Below are 20,613 nucleotides of genomic sequence, written 5' to 3'. Positions count from 1 at the left end.
TTGATTTAGAGAAGAAGGTGGGGATATGTTGAGGAGCCATATGAGAAGGAACCTGGTAATACTGAAACACAGCCTTTGGGTTTTGAGATTTGGAAGGCATAGCCCTCTGTCTTCTCTCTCTTCTATAAATTGCTGGGTTACAGAATAATACGTAACTACAAGCAGTTGGCACAGAATAAATAGAAAGATAGGACAAAGTAAAATGTAGATAAAAACAGCAAAAATGAGAAGGCACACATAAAAAAATCACTTCTATGAAGGAAGATCATAAAGTAGAAATATAAGAACTCAGTAAAAGAAAGTGATGGCAAGACATTAAAAGGATATGAATTGTGAGCTTGTAGAACTCAGGAAAGAAGTTGTAGGAACAAAATCTTTTTATAAATCCAATGAAATTGGAAGGAGCACAAAGAGACATTAAACATTGTAGGAAACACAAGAAAGATAGAAATGAGAAAGTCAACAAACAGAACTGAAGTACATTCTTTAAAAGATTACAGAGAAATTATAGATGTAGAAGATAACAGTGGAGATTCAACATAATCATAGTAGGAATTTTTGAAGAAGAAAACCAAAACTATAAATAGAACAAATATTCAAGGATATAATTCATGAAAACTTTGCTGAAGTAAAAACAAACAAGCAAAAAGAACAACAACAAAAAAACCTGAGTCTATACAACAATGGGCATACTATGTGCCTGGAAACATTTATACAGAATGGTCAAAATGAAGCCATATCCTAATAAAATCACTGCACTTCAAAGATAAAGAACAGTTCTTTTGGGCATGCTGGTAAAAATTCAAGACATTTGGAAGGAGAAAAAAAAATTAGCCAACTTCAGATTTTTCTATCCTAACATTCAACACCTAAGGATGGTGGATCCATATCCACAAGATATTCAAGAAAAGACAATGTCAGCAAAGAATTTTATATCCAATGAAACTTAAGATATAAGGCTACTAACAAACATCTAAAAAGTCACTCAGGAAATGTTCCCATGAAAGCTTCTTGTGAAAACTAATAGAGGATAAACTTCAGCAAAGAGGAAATGACTGAGAAATCGACTGCAAAAAACTGGCTCAGTTTATCTGAACACAGTGTGGGAACAGAACAGAATATCAATGCCATACAAACTAACAATATAGGAATGGTATAACCACCAAAAAGTGGGAGGAGAAGAGAGAGATGAAAGGAAGTGGATAATTTTGATGGTTAGTTCACATATAGAATTTGAGAATAACATAATATTATCCAAAGCTGATAAATACAATAAAAACACTATAAGAATGTTTAATAATAAAAAGGTAAATACTAAGAAAAATAATCCTATTGACTAATATAAGATGGTGAGAAAAAGAAGGAAGAGGGAGAAAAGGAAAAGGAAACATTGTTTATAGGAAAGAAGTAAGAGATATGTTCAAATAAAGAGGGTTAGGGATATTGTATACATTAACAATTTTAAAGATAACTCTTGTAATAAAAATACAAACGTTCCTAAATCTCCAAAGAACTACAGATAAAAAGGAAGCAAAAGAAACAAAGTACATAATGAAAGACTTAAAAAAATAAAAATGAGAAAACAATATAAAGTAAAATAACAGATGAAGCAAACCATCATATCAATAAATGTAAATAGATTTAATTTTGATATTCGAAGAAAAAAATTTTCAGATTAGATCACAAAATAAATCAAGCTCTTTCCTCTTTACCTAAAACATAGTGTTTCAAAGCAGATATAAAAGCATGGGCAAAGGTATATCAGACAAATGCAAACAAAAAGGAAGTTGGAGAATGGGGACTTAGTTTTAATACCAGATAAGTAAAAATTATACCCCCCAAAATGATCAACCACACATAGTAGTATATTTAATGATTCCAAAAGGTATGATATCCAGTAAATATATGAATATTATGACTATATATCCATAATAACCATAACATCAATATTCATAAAACTTAAGACCACATGAAATAAAAGGCTAAGTAAGCATGCTAGTGGTAAGAGACTTTCTTTACTTCTTAGTTTATGACAGATGAATTGTGTAAAAGTAAACAAGGATATACAGGATATAAATAATAAATTTCAGCTAACTGGTTTTAAATCCTCTACCCTGAAACACCTTTGCAAGTGCTTATTGAAGGAAACAGATCACTTAATAAGCTAAGTTTCAGAAATAGGAAGTGCAGATTAGACACTATTCTCTTATCACAATGCTATTAAGTTAGATTTTGATAATTCAATGAGAAAACAAATAAAACCCTTCTAATAGGAAATTTTAAAAATTTTTATTAAATCACTTGAATCAATGGAAAAATACAAGTAAAAGTTACATAGTTTCTAGAAAGTCAACAAAAATGAAAATACATACCGCATATCAAAACCTGTGGAATACAGCTAAAGCAATACTCAGAAAATTTATAGCTTCAGTTTTATAAATAAAGAACCAATTACTCATTTTTAGAAATTAGAAGGAAAATAAACCAACAGAAAACAGGATACTATAATTAATACAAATATTTAAATTAATGATATAAAAAACCTGACAAAAATAGTAGAAAAGATAAAGAAAAATCCAAAGTCTATCCTTTTGTAGTGACCAATAATGGTACTGACTTAAGAACAAATAAAGCAAAATATTTAAAATTGGAAAATTATACAGAAAATCAAAGAAACAGGAAGACAAAAAGGATTTTAAGGGGATATTACATGAAGATCTTTGGGTATTTGAAAGCTTAGAAGAAAGATATTATTTCATAGAAAAATATGAATTTCTAAAATTTATTCAAGATGCAGTTGAAAATTAGAATAAATCGATGAACATAAAAGATTAAGAAAGTGAATGAAGAGCTATCAATGAAAAAGCCAACATGATAAGTTTGGTTAACAGCTGAGTTTTATGTAACTTTTGAGAAAAAAGATAATTTTAAAGATAATTAAACTGTTCTATGCCATAGAAAACAATTAAACTTCAGTAGTATAGTCTGATAAAGATAGTACATCAAGAGGAAAACTACAGACCAGTCTTAGCTGAAATATTAATGCAATAATTCTACATGTTAATCTTTAAGAATCCAGTAATATATCAAAAGAATAATATATAACCATAAAGTAAATTTTTTTTTAGGAATGCAACGATGGTTCAATAACAAGACATTTATTGAATAGTAAATACACATATATATAACACATATATGTATTCTAAAGTTTTCAAATAATACTCTTTCCAATAATTTTTCTTTTAACAGAATCAAAAATTTGAGGCAGTAGCTAGCAGGGATTATTGTTAAATGCAAGGAGAGGTTTTCTTTGGGTAAGGGGCAGCCCTTGATATCATACTACATAAGTATGACTCTTTCTTTGTGTAAAATAGCCTATCTGGCACCATAGAATGATAACTTTTACATACTTTATGATTATATATATACTTTAAGTATTGTGATTTTTCAAAGTAGCAGTGTTTCTTCCATAATTTACTTCTCATGTTGAGATGTACATACCCTTAAAGGCAGGTAGCATTGGGTAAGAGTATCCAAAGTCACAGACTAAACATGGTATATGTTTCAGAAATGTAAATTTTCATTGAAGATTGGGGATGGGACTAGTTCACTGATTTAGCTGGTAATTCATGTTTTATATTAAAATAAACATAGCTATATTATGGTATAAAATTAAAAATTTTTATAAATTGCAATTATGAAATGTGAGAAGTTAAAGATATTTTTTGTGTTTTTATGAGTCCTCTTTAAAATATTTCCCCAAATCCTGGAAAAGCATATAATTCTAAATTGCTGTTGGGAATATTTTGGTGGAAAAGTTTGAGAGACACTGTTATATAATAGCTTTGATACTGATCTTTGTACCTAAATACAAACATATAAAACTATTATTAAATTACAACTACTTTATAAAGAAATGTTTGCTCTAACCTTAAAATAAAACACATATGTGTTTTGTAGAGCTCTCCAATGAGAAAACATTTTAAGTGTATTGCTAGATTATATAAGAGTGATATTCAGTAATTATTTTTTTGTTGTAAATAGTTGTCAGACTTGGGTCTGACATTTGCCATTATGTTTGCTATTTGTAATAAACATGAATTATCAAATATTGACTAATTTCCTAAAAAAGGAAAACTAAGATGAGGTACTGTGTTCCTGGATAATCTTTAAAAACTTTTATTTTTCTTTATCGCAATTATGAATTAACAATTCTTCGACATTTCTTGTTGGAAATGATTACATATGTACAAAGATACAGATGGGAAATTTTTAACCAAAAGAATATTAAAGATCATATGGCTGACTAAGCTGTTCTGTATCTTTAAAAAGTATTTATCATTCTTTACATATGGCATTTAATTGTATAGGGCTCTAGAGATAAATGTGACATCTGATTAGATTGTGGTGGGGCAAATTCATTCATTCAGAAATTATAGAACTATTTGCAAGGCAGGTATAGTAGATATCTGATAATGGGTCAGACAAAGACTCTGTCTTACAAGAGTTTACAATTGGGTGAGGGAGATAAGCAATATACTATCAGAAACATTGCAATAAAAAATAAATCCATAGTTAAATAAAATCTCTATTGTGTAACTATCTATATTATATAATAAATATTGAAAAAATTGCAGATTATTTGTATAAAAATTAGAAGACTAAGAAAAAATGGGAGAGAGAGAAACTTAGAAGGGAGAGAAAAAGAATAGTTCACTTGTCCAGGAGATATAAAGATGACTGAGTACTTTAAGTGTAGGACACACTTAAGGAATTAGGCAAAGGGAGAGCTCATACGTAAGGCTAAAAGGGAAAAAAGCCTGAAAAATTACAGTTTAAAGGATTGCGTAAATTTAATTTATAAAATGATTTCCAAGTTACAAATGTCTTTTTGTTAAGTATGTCCCCAGTTTCTCTTTAACATAGAAGTTATAAAATTTTAAGTTTTAAATTAAAGAAGTAAATAACATCTGGGACTCTTTGAACATGTATATTCATTGGTGTAATAAATAAGATTTCTAATTGATTGGGAAAAAATGAGAGAACACATTAATTGAATTTGAGTTTAGGGATATTAGTGTGTACCTGTGTGTGTGTACATTTTTCATATTATTGAGTATAGCATTTATTCCCCCTCTCTGTATCTCTTATTAACTGGAAATTAGTTATTAATAGAGGATGCTTATTTCAGGGATTACTGTTGATACAGACAAGGAAGATTTTCTCATACTCAAACATTTATATGAACACGTGAATGCATAAGAGTAAGATTCTTTCTCTCTTTCTCTTTCTCTCTCTCTTTAATTTCTAGGCATAGATATTCTTCATCAACTAGGCCTTGGAGGCAAAGATGTAAGACATTCAACATCAGTGACTGCTGTACCATCATCATCTACACCATTACCTCAGGGGGTCCATTTAACAGAATCAGGTGTCATTTTAACAAATGATGCTTATATTGAGTCACCTCTCATGAAAATTTTACCAGTCAACTTAGAACAGCCATTTACAATATTAACTGGGTTACAGTCACATAGAGTAAACAATGCGTTTCTCTTCAGCATTAGACATAAAAATAGACTGCAATTAGGAGTCCAATTATTACCTAAAAAATTAGTGGTATACCTTGGAGGAAAGCAGTCTACGTTTTTCAACTACAGTGTTCATGATGAGCAATGGCACTCATTTGCCATTACTATTAGACATCAAGTTGTCTCAATGTTTGTTGAGTGTGGCAACAAATATTTTAGCAAAGAGACTCTTTCAGAAGTTCAGACCTTTGATTCTAACAGTGTGTTTAATTTAGGAAGTATGAATAATAATTCTGTCCATTTTGAAGGAATAATATGTCAGTTGGATATTATTCCTTCTGTAGAAGCATCTGCAAACTATTGCAGATATATGAAACAGAATTGTCACCGTGGGATAAGCCTTCCTCATACAACTGTGGTACCAGCTAAGATACCAGAAAACTCTCCCTTATCCAAACAATTTGGTGAAAAAGTACTGTCAGAGGACACATTTACTGAAGGCAAAAATGTTCCAAATATCATAAACAATGAATCTGCAATAGTGTATAAACAACAAGAACACCAGATATCAAGATCTCAGTTAACTTCTCTTCATTCAGGGGATCTCTCTGCTGTGGATCTTGTGAACCATGGGATTCAGGACAAAGAAATGATCACCAAGGAACATCCTCAGACAAATTTAAGCCTATCAGTTACCCATCATCTTTTCAGTGAGGCAAGAACAAATAGCAGTGAGAAATTTGGTTCTCTCTTAAATGTGACCAGCAATATAACACAATATAATGATAGAGTAACTGACCTGTCGCTTTTTAAGAAGATATCGTCTATTCTTCCACAAAGAAAACAAGATGCGGTTACTAATCTCAAGAAGGCCATCAGAGCAAGTCTACATACTAATGAACTCATGGAACTGCAACATATTTTAAATACAACCTTATACAGAGTGACAGATGAGCCGTCTGTGGATAATCACCTTGATTTAAGGAAGGAGAGTGAATTCAATCCTGATGCTACTTATCCCAGCGAATATAGCTATGAAACTGAGCTTTATGATTATTATTATTATGAGGACCTTAATACAATGCTCGAAATGGAGAATCTGAGAGGGCCAAAAGGGGACACTGGACCTCCCGTAAGTCGTTGTTGTTTATGTCTTAATGCACTAACTTACTATACGTTTCAAAAGGAATTCTCTAGATTAAACAATAAAGAACAGATAAGATCTGTCTCAGAAATGTATCCTGGCAACAGTGATTGAATTTATGGTTGCTATAACACATCCAACCAGAATGTAGCCCCGGCTCAAATATTGTACTTTCTAAGGGGGGCTGGAAGAGAGTTATTGCCAGGCTGAAGAGGTTACTTAATTCTAGTAAAGTGGTGAGTAAGCTATGTTTTTTTCTTGTTCAGTTGAAATTCAACCAGTAATTCAACCGCTAAATATAGATCATCATTCTGCATTTAAGAAAACATAGGCTTATGCATAGGCATGTTAAGAGAAGGATATAAAAGTTATAGTAGATTAGATACATCAATTAAATAGCCTTTCAGTACAGTAGTATCCAATGAATTAAAATAGAGTGCAAAATTTATTGTAGATAAATATAAATTTTGTAGTGAATCATTGGGAAAAGTCAAACTATTACCTTATCATTCTAAATGAAATATTTTAATTTCCATGAAGAGCAACATATTTCATTTAATCTTTAATGATATAGTCAATTTATATTTATGGGTGAATAAAAGCTCCAGTTACCTAATACAAGAATTAGCCTGTCAGCCTATCGGTTCATTCAATGGAAAATTCACTGAAGTCCCCTACTTAATAATGTACAAACAAAACCATGAGAAAATACACTGATTTTTTGAGCTCTGAAATTCTTTTATTGTGTAAGTGCAATTACAGATGTACCTTTGAAAAAATTTTTAGATAATTTTAAACTTATTTAGAGCTATTTAAAATAATGACATTAGAAACATTATGGTTATGCCTTTCATAATTGCATACCTTAAATAATCGACCTATATGTTTTTAGAAATTAATTATTTTAATTGCAAGAAGACTAAATATACCTTAAGTATTTCCTTATTTGATGAAAATAAAATTTGTCATTGATTTAGTTTCAGAAACCATAGAATGTAGAATGAGAGATGATACCACTTGCTTAGTTTATATTTCCTTTGTGGTTATTACTCAAAGGGATTTTTTAGATATTGAGAAACTCTTATTAGAATGAATCTTTAAATATTTTAAAATAAAATCTGAGGAATAGATTATTACAGAGAAATAAACTTTCCACCTATGTCAATTAATTATCAACATATTAGTAATAAAACTCAGCTACCGCGTAGATCATATTAAACAAATAGTTATGGAAAGCATTTATGGAAAACAGTACGATGAGATGACATTAATCTCTTCTAGAAAACCAAAAGTAGTCATTTCAATATTGGTAGGTGAAGCAATAATATTCAACAAAAATTTACTTAGTCTCTGTTATGGGCAGAGCAGGAGCACAAAGTATGTATGACACAGTCATTGCTCAGAAGGAGCTTGCATTCAATAACAGGGATACAAATACATTTATAACTATATCTCATGGTAAAGTAAGACAAATGCCACTGAGAGATAGATACAAACTAAGTCTATGGGGTACAAATGTTCAAAGGTAAGAATATTTTTTGAAGAGACCTCTATGAAAGGTCACTTAAGGCTGAGCTGTTCAGGTTGAGTTCTTGTGGACAAAGTTAGTTATAACTTAGGCCTCAAAGAATGGATACTATTTTGGTAAGTGATAGGAATTGGTATACTTTTTTTTTATATATAGGAAAAACAGCACGATAGCTATCATTTATTGAATTTTTACCTTGTGGCAGATAATCTACCATGCCCTTTACATTCCTTACCTTAGACGAACTTTGTGAAGTTGGTATTATTATCCATATTTTTCAGGTGAACAAACTGATGTCCAGAGAAGTTAATATACTTGTCCATAACCATATTACTGATAAATGATAGAGCCAGGATTTGGAGCCTGGTTTTCTGCCTCTAAAGCTTAAACTCTTTCACAATGTTAGGCTAAATAATGTTAGGCAAATATAAGACCCGAGCTAAATGTCAGGTTAAAAATCTTAATTGTCAAACTGATAGTTCTAACTTTATCTTGTTCTTGGTGGGGGAATTTTGTAGGTTTTTAAGCAGATGTATTAATGGGAAATTCAGTCTGATAGCAATGCCCAGACGGGCAGTTCCTGTTATCTTGATGTTACCAGACTAGCACATTATCTAGGATGACACCAGTGAAAATGCAAAGGAAAGGTAGGATTCAGGAGATATTTTAAAGGAGAGTTTGGTAGAACTAACTAGACCTAGAGCCCAACCAAGAAAAAAAAAAAAAAAAAAGACAAAGAGAATCAAAGACAACTCCAGTTTTAAGCCTGTGAATTGAGAGAATGGTAATGCCATTACTAAAAACAATAATTAAGAAAGGAAGTTGATTTTAGGAGAAGAAACTACGTTAAAACATTTAATGTATTATTGGCAATTCAGTAAGCTATTGGGAAAGTTGAAGAAGCTGAAGTGAAAAAGAGGGGTCATTAGGGGATATGGATTTGGGAGTCTTCCCATCAACATTGTAATTGAAGCTGTAGGGTTGGGTAATTTTCAAGGGAAGGAGTTTGGCATAAGATCAAGATCCAAAAATATTTACTTTGAGGTTATCGAAGAAAAAAAGCAGAAATGTGATGAAATAGTCAGAGAGATGGGAGCAAAGACTACATAGTACTCTATCACAAAAGCCAAAGAAGAGAGTTTTGAGAATAAATTGATCAGCAGTGCCAAAAGCTAGAGAAGTCAAAGAAGATGAGGACTGAATGAGGAAAAGTGGAGGAAATCCACTGGATCTTCTGATGGGAAAGTAATTGTTCAGCTTTGAGAATCTTACTTCAGCATAGTGTAGAAGTCTAAAGGTAAATTTAGAAAGCTTATAGGAGATTGAATGGTGGTGAAATGATGAACTTTGTAGAGACTGTTCCACTGCTTCTCAAAGTGGATGTTACTGTGTGAAGTCTGAGGGCAGCCTAATGTTTTCTACTTGTAGTTGATTTTATTCTTCTGTATCCTCATGCAGTTCTTTTGTTATCACTGAGGTTCATCAAACCTAGTAGGTTCTATATCAGCTTTTTCTGGTGCTCTTTTGATCTGAAGATTATTTTTTATTCTATTATAGAAAAGTCTCCTTTTATATTCTCAAGTGTTTTCCTTTTCCATTTTTAATGTTCTTCTCCAGGTATACCAATATGTATGTGTTGAATATCCTTTGTGATCAAATTATTTATTATCTTCTCTATAATTTTGTCTATCTGATTGCTCTTTTCCATTTCGTTTTGTGTGAATTCAGTTATCCTGCATCTGTACTCCTTTATTGATTTTTCAGTTATATTTAATCAGCTTTTATTGCTTTTGACATGACTCATCTATAATGGTTCCTTTTTTGCTCTTTCATATTTTTGTAAGCTCTTTTGGTTCACATTTCATTAACTTAATTGTTATTTTTGTATCTTGTAACTCTTCTTTGAGCTCTCTTTTGATAGAAAATTGGCATTTTGAAATTTTTGAATATATAGTGAACTGTATGACTAATTCTTTTTCTCTGTTGCATAGAGTAATTCTTCTTGTAAATGATTTTCATCTACTTTTAATTTGTTTCTGTCCTCGCACATCCTCCTCTCCTCAATATCTATAAATAGGTCTATTGCAGGCTTCTTTCTGGTTATTACTCATTTTTTAAATAAACACAACTCTATCTGGGCCACTATTTGTTTTAAAGTAGTATAGGTAAAGGCAAAGGGAAGTAAAGTGTAGTGGTACACAAATTCAAATTTAGATTGCTGCCTCAAACACCATTTACCATATTTATTTTGTCCTCTAACCAGAGATGTAGCTCCTCTCATTTTCATGTAGAGTATGTTATGAAGCCCTTTATATCACAGGCTCTATGAATAGTGATATTGCCTGTGGCTTTCTCATTTCCTTAAAGCTCATCACTGTAGTCAAAGGATTGTTGGAATGAACTTTCAGGACTAATACACTTTTAGCTATCTGTAGCCTGACCAAAGTTTGAGGTTTGAGGAGGTTTTTGGTTTTTTGTTTTGGTCATCTCTCAACATCTTTTTTTTTTTACTCCAAAGTTCCTCAGTATTTGGAAGGTAATCTTCATATTTTGCAGTTTGTGGTTGTGGTTCTTTCCTTGTTTCATTGGAGATGATGTTTTCTTCTTTTGGCGTTTTTTGTTGTTTTCAGTGGGTTTTGAGGGAGGAAGGATAGTTTATTAAAAATTTTCTTTCTGCCGTCTTTTATGTAAATTCTCTAGTGATCTTTTAAAAAAATAAATCAGATCATGTCAGTTATCTACTTAAACTCTTCAGTGGCAGAAAAATAAAGCGCTTACAATGAACTAAAAACTCTTTATCATAACCCGTGCAACCATAAGTGGTCTGTCTCCTTCTTACCTGAGCAACCACATCTTGTTCCACTTTGTCTTACTCTCACTAAAAGCTTTCTTTTAGATCTTCAATAAGACTATGACTTTTTGTTTTGTTTTGTTTTGCTCATGATCTCATTTACTTAATTACTATTTTCTGGGATTTTATTTTCCCTTCTTTTCTAACTCCTATTCATCTTTTAGATCTAATTTAACACTTCTTCCAAGAACCCTTCTCTGATACAGTGTAAATTAGGTTCACTGTGTCAATCTCCCTCTTGGTTTCTTGTTTTTTTTCTTCATATCATTAAGTAAAATGTATAATTATGTGTTTATGTGTTAACATGTGTCTTTTTGTTAGACCATAAGCTCCAGGAGAGCTTGATGCTTACTGTTTATTAAGTGAGTGAATGAATGAATGAGTGAATGAATTTTAAAAGGTATTTTAGATGCAGGACTTCTAAGATTAATTTACCAGGCATTATTATCTCTTAGACATGTTGGTCTAGTGAATACATTTGCTTTGGTATATATATTGCCTAGTAATAACAATATTATAACTAATATCGAGTGTTTGCTGTGCCCCATACATAACTTTAAAAAATAAATTACTTTATAGTTTACTGGTTAACTACTATATATCTGACATAGTGACAGATATTTTTCTTTTAATTGAATTATACTTTCCTTTAATAATCAATAATCTGAAAGTTAAAGTGCCTTTTCTAGTACTTAATTTTATTTATAGAAAATAATTTATTCTCAAAAAAATCATGCCATATAAAATTACTTTGCTTCTGTCATTTCTAGAAAATGCCTATTAATAATCTCTTCTCGAGTATTTGGAAATGCAAAATTGTGAAGACAAATTAAATTGATTTTTATTAGTGCTTATTAAACTACTCAAATATTTAAATCAATATAAAATATACTTTCTTTTTTTCCCCAGTAGCTGTGGTATTAACTGTGATATTAATTACCCTTTCAATGTGAATGGAATAGTGTTTTCTTTTGTCAGAAAGTAGCGTGACAAGGCAATAAACCAAATTAGACATTTGTTTTAATTGTCCATTTAGTTTTTCATTTTTAGTTCTTACTATTTGGGATATCAATTCAAATCAACAACTGCTAACTTCTGATTATAACAGCAAAACTAGAACTAATTTAAAAAGAATTTTAGTATTTTTTAAATATGTGAAAGTCAATTTTTAATGCGTTAGTTATATAATAATAGCTATTGAAACATTTGAATGGTTATGGGAGGAGAATTCCTTCAGTTTGGAGTTGAATAGAAATAATACTTCTCTTTTAATATTATGAAATGCATTGAAAGGTCTTTATCAAGTTAGGGGTTAGGAGAAGGAAAAAATAAAATTAAAAGAAAATGGACAGTTGAAAATATATAACGAGCATAAGAAAATTGCAAAATGATTAATATCAATAAAGAAGAAAATTTCAAAGAGAAAAATGCTACATAAAAATGAGGCTCATTAGGTTATGCTCCTTAATAATGATAGGACTAGCATTTTAGTCTTGATGTATCTAATTTCAAAGCTTGTACTATTTTTACTGCAATAATGAATGAATATTTATAAAATAGAATGTGTGTATGCTCTATAGACACCAAGAATAATGCTGTATAGAGTGCTCAGTAACAATTAAATGAATGAACAGATGAATTAATAAATATGTAATAACTATTCCAAATTAAATTTATTTTTTCACAATTGATTATCAAAGTAAGTACAAAAGATGACCTAAGGCATTATTATATGAAGAAGCAAAGAAGTAGTTTTCTATTTTTTATTTGATATATTTAATAAATAACACTTAAGAACTCAGAACACTTTAAAAACTGATTAGTTTTTGCTTTCATACTTTGTTTTACAAACCATTTAACTCCGTTAGTGACCATCTAGTATGCTGCATTTTTACTAAGGCAGATTTATTACTGAATGTACTAGAAGGATCTCATTGTAACAGTTTAACACATTATACATATCCTTGGCATAAGTCTTTTTTAAAAGAACATAAAATGGTCAGTGCTTTAATTTTTCAAGGCAAGTCTTTTGAAATATGTTTGAAAAAACCTCTTATTGTTGTTCTCAAAACCTTAAATTGAATTTTTCCTTCAGTAGTAAGAGTAAATTTAGGTAAAAATCACCCACAAAACTACTAGTTATGGTCCCTGTAAAAACCAGATGCAGTGCCTGTAACCATAAGTCATAGAGTTCCTGCTGCCATTTCTGGCCAGATTAAAGAGGACACTTGAGTTTCAACTCTCACCCCTGCTGATTAGGGTGAGGGGGATCCATGTTACTTTAAAATCATCAGCTGGTAACTGTAGACAAAAAAAGCCCTGGAGTGAGAATCTTAATGACTTGTGAGAAAAAAGATGTGTCTATTATCATGCCTAATATCTTGTCATTTGTTTTCCAAGGGTCCACCTGGTCCAGCAGGCATACCAGGTCCATCAGGAAAGAGAGGTCCACGGGTGAGTAGATGGGTCCCATTTCCCACTTGCTGTTAGAATTAGTAAGTTTCCAGTACTTTTTTTTTTTTTTTTTAGTATTGTACTGTATGTACTTCCTTTGGAAATCTGCCTGGATCTTCAAACTTGGCCGTACCTTTGCCAATTCAAGAGAAGCTTAGGAACATGTGCAGCTTATTTGCATATAAACACTCAGTGAGAGCATTCTCTGTAAACATTCCGAAGAAGATTATCAAATTTGTAGATTAGTGGCTGTTATGGTGCTACTTGTAACATTATTCTTAGTTATGAAGTGATATCATCTGTAGTTGATTGTCCAAGGTGGGGTTCATTTGCTTTGGGAAATAAGGAGAAGTGGGCTGCCTTAAAGTAGCGCATTCCTGGATTACATAGTGGAAAATACTGAAGCTATTGATGAGAAAATAATTGTCCTGAGGAAAAAAAAGCTGCCTTAGGGATAAGCAGTAGTTTCTCACATTGCACAGGTCCAGTAAAAAATTTATTGCTGTGTTTGAATTAGTTTCTTTCAAACCAAAAAATGAATGTGGACTTTTACTGTCTGAAATTTTTCAAAGATCTAGAAAAAGAATTGTGATTGTGCATGTTATTAAAACAAATGCATATACCATATATAATCCACTTTCTTTCTATCCTGATTTTTATTTATCCTATAAACAATATAAAAATCACCCTGAAATGTTACTTTAAGTTGACCATATTCACATCAAACTCTTGTCCACGTGAGGCCTAAGATGAGTGCTGACTGTGCTCCCTCTGTTATTTAGTATTTCTTTCATTTCTCGACACTTGATGACCTGTCACATTCCTCCCAGGAGAGTAAACCTGGCTCACTCTCCTCTAGCCTCCAAACCACTCTATCTTCTCTCTCTGTCAGGAGATGCTATGCTAGATCCTTCTTTTCCAAGGGACTGAGTCCATCTTTGCTCTAATTGCATTCCCTCTTTGCTACTAAGGCTTTTCTCATATAGCATGACCTTCAGTTTTTGAATCTTTATCTATTTTCATGATGCAGCAGCTTCTTTCTCTAATTTCCAATTGTTTCTTCATCGATTTGTCCAATCGTCCTTCATTTAAGGAAGGAACAATATTTCTCTTCTCAAGGCTAATGATTATATTTGTGTTCCTAATTTTATCTCCATTTAATTATTTAACTTAAAACTTACAACTTTGCATTTCTTCTGTCCCTAGATTTTATCTCATTTGGCAATGCCCAACAGATTATCTTCGTTTTTAAAAATTCCAAAGTTTCATCAATGTTAATTTTTCCTAAAGTTATTGTCTTGGCTCACTCTTGTGCTACTGAGCTTTGTGAAATAATATCCATTGCTCTGAAATCTACAACAGCTCCTTTGTTAATCTCCACAAATTTTTCCATCTACTTTATCAAAATTTACTTTTTGCAGGTTACAAAATGACATATGTCATAAAATCTTTTTTTCTTTAGTGTTAATCTTGGTCGATATACCTTCAATATTTGCATTGCTGACACACCTCCTTTCTGAAACACAATGCTCTATTAATTCAGAATTGAAAAGACAGATAAATAAATATTAACTGTATGTTATATGTTAATATTGAGGTATGACTGAAAAGCACAGAAGTAGATACCCAACCCAAATGAGTTTAGGTGGCTAGAGACTTGGAAGGCCTTCTGGAGGTGGATCTTAGTTCCTTTACTTGCAGGTTGTGTGAGCTGAAGTTTCCTCATGGGTAAGGAGGAATAAACATAACTGCCTTGCAGGATTCTTATAAGGATTAATAATAAAATTTATAGAGCACTAACATAATTATTTGCACATAGTTAGTAGTAAATAGAAGCAATTATTGATTTCAAATTGACAAATATTTCAGTGGCTAATATGTGTTAAGTACAACACTAGTAACACTAAAAACAGTCTCTTTTCAAGGAATTTATAATCCTGGAATTAAACATCATATGTCATAAAGTACTTAAATAGCAATAAAATTTTTAAATAACAGATTAAAACAGTATAAAAAATGTCCTAAGGCAACATACAATTAATTGCAAATGAATTTTACATTCAATGATTTCTACCGAAGTTAGTAGAAAAGAGAAATCATTCATGCTGGTGTATCCAGGATTTAATAATGAGCTGAGAGAGCAGTTGACACCTGAAGAATGATTTGGGTGGGTATAGGGGCAAGGTTAAACGTAATAAGTCTTTAAAGCATACATACTAGCATAAAAAAAAACCCAAGTGCAGAAAGGGTTAATGTATTCAGAGGAAAGTAACTAAACAATTACACTTTTTTGTTTTTAAACTTCTTACTGCCTGCAGCTTTTGGAAGTAGCACTAAGCAATATGGCTGGAGATAGGGGTGGTAAATAAGGGAGGTAAACAAATGCTTTGAGGCAATTGTTTCAAAGCAAAAGATGGAAACCACAGTTCTCTATAATTAATATAGTTCTCTTTTTTAAAGTAAAATATGCAAAATCTCAGAAAAGATAAAGAACTTTGTAGAAAAAGATAATATTAATTTTAATGAAATTATAGTTTGTATTTATCTGAATGTTATAAATGCTGTCTGTTATTTGTATCTAAATCTATTCTAAGAATTATCTTTTTTCTCTTTACAGGGCATACCAGGGCCACATGGAAACCCTGGGTTACCTGGATTACCAGGTCCAAAGGTGAGTGATTACTAGTGAGTATCACATGATTTTCCTGATGTTATTTAAAAAGATCATCTTGCCACTTGCACAAGAAATCATCTGTCCATTTCAAAAGGCGGCGGGGGTTACCTGAATCTAAGAAAGAGCAAGTTAAGGCAATTGCAAGTTTAAAAAGGTTTAAATGAAATGGGAAGTGCAGCACATTATGGAACCTTTTTACAAACATATTCGGACTAATGTGCTTTATAAAAATGGTTAGAACAAAAAGATATTTCATAAATTAAATGATATGAAGCACATATAGTACTTGGTAAAATGCTTGTATACAGTTAGCACTTAAGAAAATGATATTTCCCTTTTCTTGGAGTAGCTACTTATTGAGGTGACTAGGCCAAGTAGAAATACAACTTTTACTGAAACTACCACATTTATTATTTGTTAATAAAAAAACAAAACAGTCTCATGGCTCTATGAATGAAAATGCCTTAAGATAGTATAGAACTATGTTCTTTTTATAAGGTTATTTTAAAGTTTATAAGGCTTTTACCATGTTCCTCTAAAATGATGTGGCTCAAACCCCAAACTATTTTCTGTATGGTGGCCAGCAGCTGAAATTTATGTTCAATGCTTCCAGCCTTCCAGTTGTTGCTTTCTGCTCAGCTCTTTGGAATCTATCACATGTCAGAATCAGCCAAGAACTGAAGAGAGTCTATATCCAGATTTTGGGGAAAACTCTCTTTTTTTCTTTCTTTCTAGGATTTTCTCTCTCAATTTATAGTCATTATGGTAACCCCATAGTCTCTCCTCTAACACCATTAGCCAAAAGGTCTCTGGCTTTCTGCTTGAATTCTAGCCACTCTGTGAAGTCTGGGGAGTGTCTTTAGGAGAAAAGCTGTATAAATGTGTAATAGACTAAGTGTGGTTCCATTCTTTCAAGAGCTGAATCCTCTCCAGTGTGTTCCGTTTTTGGTTTCTCTCTTGTATATTCAAAAAGTTATTTTATATATCTTGTTCTGGCTTTATAATTATTATTTGCTGGAGGATTAGTCACATTCATGCTACTCTGCTACTATCTGAACCACAGGTCTCAAAAATTCCTTTTAGGACATCTCGATTTGAGATGATAATTTGACATTCAAATAGAGATATTAAAAAGATATATGGATCTGGAATGCAGGGGAGATGTCAAAGCTAAAACTATGCATTTTAGAGTCATCAGTGTATATATAATATATATTTTAATATAATATATATTATATATTATATATATTAAAGCTATAGAACTAATGAGAACACCTATGGGTGAATATAGACCGAGAAGTATCCAAGGACTGAGTCTTGGTATATTAGGAAGAAGAAGATGAATTAGCAAAGGGTACTGAGAGAGAATGACCAGTGAGGTAGGGTAGTGGTTGGGACAAAAGCCTGAGTAGAGTATGTCCAAGAGGGAATGGAAGGAGAGGCAGTCTCCTAGTTAACATAGCAAACTTTCAAGGAGTTTTGCTCTAAAAAGGAATAGTGTAATGAGCAGTAAAGTGAGATGTGGGCTCAAGGAAAGTTGTTTTTTAAGATGGAAGAAATGACAGTGTGTTTACTTGGCGATGGCAGTTATTCTGGAGAGAAATAAAAATTAAAATAATGCAGGGAAGACAGCGCACCAATCGTATACTGGTGAGAGAGAATTGTGGATTTGGTTATGAAGGCAGAGGATTTGGGAAAAGATTTAAGTGAGGTAGTAGATTTGGTTCTAAGAGCCTGTGGAAGTTGAAAGCAAAAGCACCAGTTGAGAATGAAGAGGGAATTTATGAAATAATCATCTATGAAAATGGGAAAGTGAATTTACTAAGGCAATTATTGGACATACCAAAAAACAAAACAAAACAAAATAAAACCAATCAATATAAGAAGTCATGAATTTAAAGTGAGTTTGTTAGCATTATTGTTTTCTTTTAGTCACATTCAGAAAACAAGGGCAGAATAGTTGGAGAGTTTAGATTTAAGAATTGCCAAGCAAGCTTTTAAAAGGAAGCTGTTAAGTGGAAGAAAGAGGCAATGCTGTCATTTATGTACAAAAAGGAGTGATTATAATGTCAGATCCTGGAATTTAAGCTGGCTAAGGACCAGAAGTCAGACCATATAGCAGATGAAACAATGAAAATGTGGTGGGATCACATATTAGCAGGTCCAGTGAGTCAAATAATTGTTATAGTTGTGGGGGCTTAGAATGAGCTAAAAAGATAGAAAGTGTTGCTTAGAAAGTTGAATGCTTACAAATTGAGATTATGGAGCTTATGTAACGTTAAGTCAAGAATTTCAAGTGATGCTACCTCAAGATTGTGTCATTTAGTGTTTCCTTTTATGGATTTATTGATTTCCAATTTAGGTTATTCATAGTCTGAATTTTTAAATTATGTATTCTTTTTGTTGAAATTTTTTTGTACCATCAATAATTTCTTCAAGAGTTGTGTTCTCTGCTTTTTGAGATAACAATAATTGTAATATTTATTTCAATAATGATTGTCTTTAGTCTTCTTTTAATACTGACTACTAATATCTTTATAATCCTAAATCTTGCAAGCTAATCTAGGTAGATATTATTATTTCCATTTTACAGAGGAGGAATCTCGAGTTCAGATAGATTAACTTGATCAGTCTTTTCACTCCAAGTCCCTACGTTCTTTCTATTATTTTGGATGGACTCCAATCTGATAAATCGGTTCTAACATGCTGATGGGTCTAGTACCTTAGGGAGTTTCCCTCCTTAGACAGAGGGCCCTCTGGAGATCCTGTAACAGTCTAAAGGAGCTACTCTCATAATGAGGATTTTAGACTCTATAGCAGATCAGTGTGATAGTTGGGATTTTTAGAATCATTTGAGTAATAAAGTGTAGGCAGCTTTCTTTCTCTTTTACTCATAATCAAAAGGATATATAGCTCCTTTAACAAAAGTCAGATAAGAGTTAAGTAGAAGTCAGTATTGAAGGTTAAAGTAAATAATGATTAATTAATAAACATTATTAAATCCAAGGATAATTTAAAAGCCAATCAGGCATGACTAAAAGTGTCTCAGGAATCATAGAATACATACAAAATGAAAGAGAAAATAAGTAAGAGATTTTAGAGTATTCTCCTTCAATGCATAGAGTTGTGCCCTACTTCTTTGACATTTCAGGTAAAGTTAGTATGTTCAGTAATCTCTGCTTCATCCATTTTATACTATGATCAACCCACAGCTGGCGAGGTTAAAAGCATTTTCTTTATGTTGATCTGCAATTCTGGTTTTAGAACATGAGTTGATCAGTTAACAAACCTATTTGTGTGGGAGTAAAAGAGATTTAAATATACTTCTATAAATTTGTTGTCCAGATGTATAAAGCTTGAAAATAAGAACAAGCTTTGTCTTTAATTTTTATTGCTTAATTAATTACTTTTTCCTACTTTTAAATTTTTTATTGGAAGATGAAATGTCAAATTAGTGGAATATATTTAAAAAGTTAAAAGATAACACTAAAAAAGTTGATAAATAATAGAAAATTCATACAGAACCTAAAAAGTAGAGTTTTTAACATGAGATTGTAAGTAAAAACATAGGCCACAAAGAGTTTTTATTATATTCAAATTTTTCAAGGGCTGTAATTTCTTAAGTTTTTAAAAAATTCTTTGTAAATATTACCTGGTTAAGCATTATAATAGAAGTTTAAAGTATGTTAAAACCAATAAATATTTTATTTAATAGATATTGTGATATGAGAAAGAAAATTGACCTGGTTTGCCAATAATTTTCTAAGTAATCTTAATCAATTCAATAAACCTTTCTGGACCTCATTGCTTCTTTATCTATAAAATGTGATTTACTCAGTAAACTGTCATATCTCTTACAAGTTCTTAGTATATTATCTTTTGTTCTTAAATGAGGAGTTGGTTTTTAAAATTTGAGATATCACTAAAATTTGAGATATGACATTTTCCAGGTCCCATAATCTTGTAACCAATGATCTAAAATTATAGCCTTAGTAGTAGAAGTGGTGATGGCTGTGGAAGGGAAGAAGTCAACCTGGAAAACAACTTTTTTCCTTAAAAGTTTTCTTTGTCTCTAGAATATAGGACTCTTTGCCAATGAAAACTCATTTCTAATTTGTTAAATGAAAAGACTTACTGGGAACATGAAGGACTTTTCTTTTGTTCTTCCTTCTTTCATCAGTCAGTGTTATTTAAAAGCATCCCTGAATATGCGAAAGAAGACATTTCCCCATTTTTCATAGAGTGAAAATACCATTTAGAACTCTCTAGGAATGGAAGGTTATTTATTAGTTGAAAGTGATAATGAAATCAAAATTTAAATTATAAAGAATCTCAATAGTGGCCTCTTTATGAAGTATGAAATAGATAGGAAAGGAGATACTTTGCTGGTATGCATAATGAGAAAGATTACTTTAATATTGTACCAAAAAA

General features: G+C 31.5%; 1 protein-coding gene across 1 annotated transcript in view; it reads left to right on the top strand.

The window, feature by feature from the left end:
* The window catches only part of COL24A1 (collagen type XXIV alpha 1 chain), a 309,537-nt gene that overhangs the window by 28,611 nt on the left and 260,313 nt on the right, over positions 1–20,613 (top strand). Inside the window, exons 4-6 of the mRNA XM_023528131.1 lie at positions 5,312–6,663; positions 13,455–13,508; positions 16,126–16,179. Of these exons, the coding sequence (XP_023383899.1) occupies positions 5,312–6,663; positions 13,455–13,508; positions 16,126–16,179 (1,460 nt within the window). The remainder of the gene's footprint in view (positions 1–5,311; positions 6,664–13,454; positions 13,509–16,125; positions 16,180–20,613) is intronic.

Source organism: Pteropus vampyrus, unplaced genomic scaffold (genome assembly GCF_000151845.1).
Source record: "Pteropus vampyrus isolate Shadow unplaced genomic scaffold, Pvam_2.0 Scaffold22, whole genome shotgun sequence".
Taxonomy (NCBI): domain Eukaryota; kingdom Metazoa; phylum Chordata; class Mammalia; order Chiroptera; family Pteropodidae; genus Pteropus; species Pteropus vampyrus.
The sequence above is the reverse complement of the archived record's forward strand: the minus strand, read 5'-3'. Positions and strand labels throughout refer to the sequence as shown.